Below are 9,225 nucleotides of genomic sequence, written 5' to 3' on the forward strand. Positions count from 1 at the left end.
ACCAGAAAGAGTAGCGGACCCCAGGAACAGACAAACACCCTGCTATGGGATGTGGCTCAGTTTATTTGGCTCATGCTCAAGCTGCTGATGAGAGAATGAGAGGTTTAGAAATCAATTTAAAGCATGGCAGGGTTGCAGATTTGCGTGAGCATTCCGGTTAAGAAGTGCTGAATTATAAATATATTTATAAAAGCATTACATCTCCCATTTATGCCTTTTAAACTGCATCAGTATCAAATGTCAGATCCTACACACACCACTCTAAACACTGTGCTGGAGATGTTTTCCTCAGGACTACGTTTTAAAATAAAGGTTAAGGCTTATTCTGAATATTTCTATACAGGATGTAGAGTCAGGAGTCAGTGAGGATATGTTGAGTAAACGGTGTCTGGTACAGTGTGTAGAACCTGCAGCCATGTGGGTTAAAGTATATGATGTTCTACACTCATTGGTTCCTGACCACTAAGTAAATGATAATAATAAATAAATAAATAAATAGAATGAATTGTGAGATTGTTACACATGTGAGACAAACCAAGGGCGTTTCTAGAGTTTGGTCATTACTGAGGCACAGACTCCCAAAGAGATCAGCTTAAAGTGCTATAGAATTTCAGTTGGAGATGGGGACATTGTGTGTGTGTGTGTGTGTGTGTGTGTGTGTGTGTAGACAAAATTCTGTTATTTATCAAAGCACTGAGAATTAAGGAGGAGGAGGAGCAGAGTGAGGGGGGTGTGGCATAGGGTTGAAGATGTTCATGATCATTTATTAATATTTTACTGGGTCACAGCAACATCTTTACTGGGACTCGTACCCGAGTTAAACAGGTATTGCAATGCCACTGACACCAACTGTCACTTTTTTATATAATATAATTAGGAAGACATTTTTATTATTTTATACAGAATGTTTTTACTCCCAGTTGAATGATGTGTATACAGAAGGGATTACATTTTTTTCCTAATTTCTTTAGAATATTTATTATGATTTTATTTATAAAATACAGTGTCTACTGTTTAATCTTAAAGTTTAGTAATATACAGTGCTCTTGAGAGCATTTTGTTTAGGTTGTCCTGTATTTAAGCGTGTTATTTAACGTGTTAAACGTGTCTGTGATGGATTGTGGTTTGATCTTCTTCCTCTCCTCTCCCAGGTTACCGTCTGTCAGATCAGTTCTATAACACACTGATAGAGAAGTTTGACCGGCAGAGGAAAGGTCAGGTAGCTTTCGATGACTTCATCCAGTGTTGCATCGTACTACAGGTAAAACTCTCCCAGCGTCAACGACAACAGTTTCCTCTTTTTGTCATTTGCATGTGAGTTAAACCTGAATGTTCTCTCGTTATTCACTCAGAGGTTAACTGACGTCTTCAGGAGATACGACACAGACCAGGACGGCTGGATCCAGGTTTCCTACGAGCAGTATCTCTCCATGGTCTTTAACATCGTATAGCACAACACGACCACAGACACCAGTGCCAAACAACAAGTCTCTCTCTTTCTACTGGTCTTCCGCCAGTGACACCATACACACCTCACACACCGAGTTTTATGGGACTGGAGATCTGGGCTTGAGTTAATGTATGTCTGTCTCTCTGTCCGTTTTCATCTTTCTTTACATCGTTAAACGAAAAAAAGGTAATAATGACTACGTTTTCATATTAAAGACCTTGGCATTGTGTCACCATCCTGCACTGTAAATGTCATAGTAACATTCAAATGCATGCCTTCTGATGAATCTCCCCATTGTCCGAGCATGAACTGACCTCTTCTGAGTTTTCTGTTCAAGCCATGTTTACAGCCTACATTTTTAACCGTGCGTTTTGAACATGCAGAAGAGTTTTATTTCAGAGTCGCAGGATTTTGTATGGTCGTGTGCATGAAGCTTTGCAACTGCAAAAACTGTTTTATTAAAAAAAAAAAGAAACATTAAATAATGTATTTTATTGGTTATTTTTCTGTGGGCTCGATTTCCTTTCGGAATGAAAAAAAACAAAGTGAGACATTCCTGCTACATCTACACATGTGATTATCTGCATTTCACCAAAGAAAAAGAAATCAGTTACATGTGCTGACTGATGGATCAAAAGCAGACATGTATGTACAAGGTTGTCTCTTCGCTAAATAAATATTTGTAATCGCTAATAATATTTCTTTAAGCCTAGTTCTTTAGAATTCCTTTGGATTTTTTTTGTTTGGTCTGTTCTTGTAGCACTTACATCATTTAAAACAAATAGATCAACACTTTCGTCTGGTTTCGTTTAGTCTGATCAAATTAAACACAATCTATTTCCTGAAATATTTATTTGGCTTGTAAAATAAAATAAAAAAAAGAAAAAAGAAAATTGTCTTTGGATAGAAGCTTGTTATTTAAGTCTGCCTTCTGGTGTTATTTAATGCATTTAATCATAAAACACTGAAAGAAAGAAAATAATTTATTCTATTAGTACAATGTTTAAATAATGGTTATTACAGAGATTTTATATTATTTTATTTAGCTGACTAATATGATCTAGAGTAACATACTGTGTCTGTAATTCAGAAAATACGTGAGGATAGAGAGGTTTTCTTTCTTGCTTTGTTTTTTTTTTACTTTGATTATGTGGCTTCAGTTTTGATTACAGCTAATAAAGCTCACATTCAAGACAAGTGCTTAAAGACTCGTGTACAGGGGCAAAAAAGCCATGGGTTTTAACAGAATAAACCTTTAAATGCAATACTTTTTTTGATTTTGTGTAATAAATGAGCCATCCCACCACTGTTAATTACACTTTTATTTATTTTGCTTTTATTAATATTATTGCTGCTGCTATTAATATTAATAATAATAATGGGCTTCACATTCTGCTCATCCAGTTTTATCACAAATGTCTGTGTTAATTCTCCATATACTGTGTACACCGTCTTCATTTCGACACTTAAAGCAGCACTTAAGTTAAAATGTTCCCTTTTTTCTCCACTTCACATCCATTCAGAGGTTAATTAATGTCTTCAGGTGAAATGACACAGCTGGATACAGCCGTTTCCTGTAGCAGCATCTCTCACTGGTTGTGGTTAATCAGTTCTCTTTCCTGCAGTTCGTTCTTGTCAAATGTCTGTAAAAGCACCACGTTATGGATAATGTGCCATTATTAAAAAACTTTATTCATACAGACTTACAGCAGTGGGGATGTTCCCAAAAAACCAGGAGTGAATCAAGACAATAAATCAAGTAGTTCTATTCAATTTATTTGTTTAGCACTTTTAACAATAGAGAAAGCAGCTTTACATAAATAGAAACATACAAAAAAAAAAAGTTTAAAGTTAAATTACTATTTATCCCTAAAATCTATCCCTAATGAGAAGCCTGAGGTGATGGAGAGGAAAAACTCCGAGATGATATGAGGAAGAAACCTTGAGACTCAAGAGAACCTTATCCTCATTTAGGTGATACTCGACAGAAAATAATGTAAATGTTGATTAATGTCTTTTCTACAACAGCAAGCAGGAGCTCTTGAACTAATAGTTCAGTGTAGTTTCTGAGTTCATTATTCCTAATTCCTTCCTGCCAAAAGCTGACTGATGCAACAGCAGTTCAAAGACAGTGTGATAGACTCAGAGTGGTTCTGTCCACAGCAGTCCCCTGGGTCACAGGCGGGCCACACAGATCCATCCCCAGCATCAGTAAGCACCACCAAGCAATGAGACCCCAACCAGGGGTAGAACTTCTGGATGGATCAGGCAGGTCTGGAAAGAAGAAGTGGTCACACTGGGAGCGGGAGAGAGACAGAAATATTAGTAGTTGTTCCATGTCAATAGGAAGTGATGGAGAAAGAAGGTTAAAAACACTTATTACATTTGTATCATTAGATTTATATCAATATCAGGTGTATAGCAGGGCTTTCCCTGGATTAGATCGATTCAGTAAATGTTATGGGACTGGTCATGAGGAATCCACAGTGAAGTAAAGGATAACGAAAACACAAAGCAGAAACCTCCTGAGAAACCTGATGTGATGAGCAGCTACAAGAATCCAGTCTATAAATACAGGCAGTTTATTAGGCAGCAGATGTTCTCCATGATCTGCTGTTTGAAACAGTCAGTGTCTCCTCAGGTTATATAGCATGCTACAGAAGTATTGGTGTTAAATGGTCCTGGAATAAAAAGAGCCTGCTGGCTGTAGCCCGATATCCCCGATATTGATTAAAGACACAGAACAATGCTTGGGCTAATATTACTTATAAACAAAGATTAAATGACATCTTGTTCTTAAGGACACAAAACCTCAAATAAATATTACAATATAAAATCTATTTTCAGACTGAAATATTTATTTTACTCAACTCTCACAATAGCAAGATCAAGGTTACTTAAGTAACTTGTTCAAGAAAATCAGCTGTTCTATTAAAATGTACATGAACAAACATTTTATGTAATAAAAGTTAAGAGTAAATTTCTGAACATGTGTCCATCTGTGTAATATATAATGGTTACACAGATTTCTCAGTAAATCCCATAAATTTCCATCCCATGCTTCAAATGGCAAAGACAAGAGTACATTTCATGCTCAACCAGTTCAGACTGGATTTCTCAAAGAATCTCTGCTTCACTGGCTCCTCTACAGACTGACCAGGAGGAGGAGGAGGAGGAGAAGAAGAAGATAAACAGGAAGGAGGTCTATTGCCATCTGTGTCCGGGAGTGTTATCACCTCTGACCTTGGTGTGTTCATTTAAATTGATATACTGAAAAAAATACAGCAGCTTCAGCTTCAGCTCCTAATCATAACTAGACATGCAGAACATAAATATTGTTATATATACACACACGTGCGGGTATGGTTGTGATATTTTTGTCACATGCACTCTTGGCATTTCTCTGACCAGTTTCCTCTGTCCAGTTGAATGGGCCATCCTGATCCAGGGAGTGTCTCAGTTGTAGTAAACACCTTCCACTTCTTAATATAAGACTTCACTGTGCTTCTAGGGATTGATGAAGCCTTTTACATTTTTTATATCCATCTTCTGACCTGTGTCTGTCCACAAGTTTATCCCAGAGACCTTTTGACAGTATTGTGCCACCCATAGCTGGTTGTTTGCTTCTTTTGCACTACCAAGGACTGAAACACTCCAGGAGCAGCTCTTTTAATGCTGAGCCAATCAAACTGACCACAAGTGATCACAGGTGGAAGTCAATTGGCTTGGTGTGCCTTTGAGACGGTGATTAGCTATATCATTAAGTTTACAAGCCTTTTTTAGGAGATGGGGGTTATACTTTATCCAACTCTGTGATTCTGTTTTTTTATTTTGCTGTTCTATCTTTCACTTGGATGTTATAAACTGCACTGAGTAAATACAGCTGGATAAAACAAAAAATTGTGTCACTAAATGTGATTATTTTAAGGGGTTGATACCCACTATACCCACTGTGTGTGGTCCTGAACTACTGCTATGATTAAACATATAACTTCAGGTGTCAACAAAAATACAGCAGATTTCAATATGTAGTCATTTTTTTCCCAAAATGTAAACCAACACTCAGAAACCAGGTGAGAAAAACATGTACACCCTTCAGACATCCACAGGCTTTAAGAGAATAATCAGGAGTCTTACTAATGAAATACAGCAATTGTTGTACTTGTTGGTGCTCAGTTTATTGGTTAAGGATTATAAAGCCATCTCCAATCAATTTCAAATTGTGAGAAGGATGGAAGAGGATGGAGAGCCAGTTACTGATCTTTACAGGAGTGGGTGTCTCAGCACCAGACCATTTAATGCTCAGAGATACGAAGGAAAATCCCAAGAGCAACATTGTGACCCACTGACCCCTGTAAGCACATTAAATGTTTATATACATGGTTAACTCTTAGTGCCGGTCCCAAGCCCGGATAAAGTGGGAGAGTTAAAACAGCAATAATCTGGAGTAAAACATCTGACAAAGTCAAAATGTGTGGACTGAATGATCCACTGTGTGACTAGAACTATATTTTTTATATGGAATATTCTGTTGAGTTCGCTAATTTTATTATACTATTAAAACATCCTCATGCTAGGGCAGGGACTAAGAATACAGCTGAGAAAATTTTGTCAAGATGCAAGAAATTAACAGACAGAAATAACAGAAAGTCATAGAACAGACAGAGATCAGTGCAAACATCACAGTCAAGGCAAGGCAAAAATCACAACTGAAAAAAAATCAGTATTTTTTAGGCCTATATGAATGTGTGTCATTGTAAAAGGATGAGGTGACATCATGAGTGGTTCTGAACACCATTTCTGTTTTTGGTTTAATGAAATAAAGTTTTAACAAGTCAAGACAAAGTGTGTCTGTTAAGCATGAATAGTCTTTGTGTAGATATTGAATTAACAGAAATATCCTTAGTATTGCAAGTCTTATCAGAAACTGATAGAGTCTGCACAACAGCATCCACTGTAACTCCTCTAAAGTTGAAGTTAGAGTCAAGGTCAGATGCTCTGCTCAGAGCAGTGTTAGATTTGTGGGACACCTGCTGCTGGAGTCTGGGAGAATCGGTACATTGTTGAAGCACACTGATGGAGAAAATCAAGTTCACCCTCAGGTCAAAGCTGAAACATATTGAAAGCTTTGAAAAGTGAGCTTGGAAAGTGAAGTGTGTGGGGTTGATGAGATGTTCCATGTGAATACCTTGTCATTTGTACTCAGCGCTGACTATAATAAACCTCCTCTCTGCCATCATCCAGTCTGTATTTGGCATTTTCTTAGTTAGTTAAAGTCTCCTCATCAGACTGAGCTAGTCTGGTCAATGTCTTGATTTGGAGTCAGATAAATTAGCTTCAGGAGAGTCTCACTTTGAACTGAATTATTATTATATTTTACCACAGACTATGATAAAAACAAGCAGATACCAAGAGACCAGTAATACAATGCTTGGCAGCAACTGGAATGGAGTATAAATGCAGTATAATTAAATGTTAAGTGGAAATGTGAGTCCTTATAACGTGTACATGGGATTGAGATCAGGAGACTGATCGTGATCAGTAATCAGGAGAGAGGGACCATATGTGGTGGGAATTGGAGTCCTTAGTGGCCATGTTAGTGGGCCACATGGCCTCATGGGTAATATAGCCAGGCACCAATTCTGGCATTGAACTTTTTAAAATAACATAAGAGAGAAAGCCAAGAATCAAACCCATAAATAAAGACAAAAACTAAATCAATGATGATGACAGAAATGCTGTCTGGATGCTGGTCTGTCCATCAGCTGATGAAAGATTTAGACTTATTATTGATTATAATATGTTATGAAACATTATTTTGGCATAAAATTGAGAGAAAGAAATTCCACCTTTGTTTTTCATTGAGTGTCTGATTAAACTTTATGTCTAAATCTAGGGATTGTTATCATATTTCTTTTATTGGATGTCCAGGTGGTGCTCCGAAAACAATGTGGGCTTCATAGATAATTGGAGCTCTTTTGAGGGCAAGGCTGGCCTGTTAGGACGGGACGGTGTCCATCTCACTCAGGAGGGTGCTGATCTCATTTCTTGCAGCATAGCACATAGTCTTAGAGCAGATCTAGTTAATCGGTGACAATCCAGGGCCAGGGAGCAGACAAGCAGGCTAATCCGACCATCTGCTGGCTGCAAAGAGTCATCACTCAGGGTTCATAACATTGAGACTGTGTCTGTTCCCCAAACCAAACAAAAATGTTATAACAGAAATCAGAAAATTTGTTTTAGTAACCTGATTAACATAAAACTAGATGATAGTGAATGCACAGCGTGCACCTCTGATCTGAAGCTAGGACTGTTAAATATAAGATCTCTGTCAACTAAAGCACTTATTATTAATGAACTGATTACTGATCAGGAGTTCAGTGTTCTTTGTTTAACAGAAACATGGATTAAACAAAACGAGTATGTAGCATTAAATGAAGCTTGTCCTCCTGCTTTTAGCTATATGCATCAGCCGCGTCTAACAGGCAGGGGAGGAGGTGTCGCAGTTATTCATGATAAAAATAATTAAATCCTAGCAAACTCTTTGGTTGTACCAAATATCAAATCAAAATTGTGCAAAACCTCAAATTGTTACCTTAAATGTAGTGATTCTGTAGTGTAGTCATTCTGTAGTGACTTACTCTAAAAATTTGTTATTCATGTGTATCACAATTTTACTTACTGAACCCCTTCTAAAAATCATTAATTCTTCCCTAAGCACTGGCTATGTGCCTAAATCTTTTAAGCTAGCAGTTATCAAACCCTTGATTAAAAAACAGACCTCGACCCCTGTCAGCTGTCTACCTATAGACCGATATCAAACCTGCCCTTTATCTCCAAGATCCTAGAAAAGGCTGTAGCACAGCAGTTATGTTCAAACCTGCATAGAAATAACATTTATGAAATGTATCAGTCAGGATTTAGACCTCATCATAGCACAGATACCGCACTGGTTAAAGTGGTCAATGACCTGTTACTGGCTTCTGATCAGGGTTGTGTCTCCTTACTGGTGTTACTCGATCTTAGTGCAGCTTTTGACACCATTGACCACACTGTTCTACTTGATAGACTAGAACGTGTTGTTGGTGTTAAAGAAACAGCCCTCTCCTGGCTCAGGTCTTATTTGACTGACCGACATCAGTTTGTAGATCTAGATGGTGACTTCTTTATGCATACTATGGTTATGTTCGGTGTTCCAAAAGGTTCTGTTTTAGGCCCACTGCTTTTCTCCCTATACATGTTACCCCTTGGTGTAATTATTCATAAACATGCTATTAGTTTCCACTGTTATGCCGACGACACACAGCTATGTTTCAGCTAAATCAGATGAGAGACACCAGCTTATTAAGATAGAACAATGTGTAAAGGACATTAGACACTGGATGGCCACTGACTTCCTCCTGCTTAATTCGGACAAGACAGAGGTGCTAGTACTAGGACCACATGCAGCTAGAAGTAAGCTTTCTGATTACAGAGTAATGGTGGATGGTCCTTCTGTTTCATCTTGTCCAGCTGTAAAAGATCTTGGTGTGATTATTGACTCTGGTCTTTCGTTTGAAGCTCATGTAGATAATATCACTAGGGTAGCCTTCTTCCATCTTAGAAATATTGCCAAGAAATATGATGTCACGTCATGATGCAGAAAAACTAATTCATGCTTTTGTTATCTCTAGGTTGGATTATTGTAATGCCTTACTGTCTGGATGTTCCAGTAGGAGCATAAACAAGCTCCAGTTAGTCCAGAACACAGCAGCTAGAGTCCTAACTAGAACCAG

General features: G+C 37.8%; 1 protein-coding gene across 1 annotated transcript in view; it reads left to right on the forward strand.

The window, feature by feature from the left end:
* Nucleotides 1-1,962, forward strand: part of pdcd6 (programmed cell death 6) — a 19,778-nt gene extending 17,816 nt beyond the window's left edge. Inside the window, exons 5-6 of the mRNA XM_058394668.1 lie at nt 1,152-1,261; nt 1,353-1,962. Coding sequence (XP_058250651.1) covers nt 1,152-1,261; nt 1,353-1,451 — 209 coding nt within the window. The 3' untranslated portion in view covers nt 1,452-1,962. The remainder of the gene's footprint in view (nt 1-1,151; nt 1,262-1,352) is intronic.
* The last annotated feature ends 7,263 nt before the right edge of the window (nt 1,963-9,225 follow it).

Source organism: Hemibagrus wyckioides, linkage group LG01, assembly GCF_019097595.1.
Source record: "Hemibagrus wyckioides isolate EC202008001 linkage group LG01, SWU_Hwy_1.0, whole genome shotgun sequence".
In the NCBI taxonomy this organism is placed as follows: domain Eukaryota; kingdom Metazoa; phylum Chordata; class Actinopteri; order Siluriformes; family Bagridae; genus Hemibagrus; species Hemibagrus wyckioides.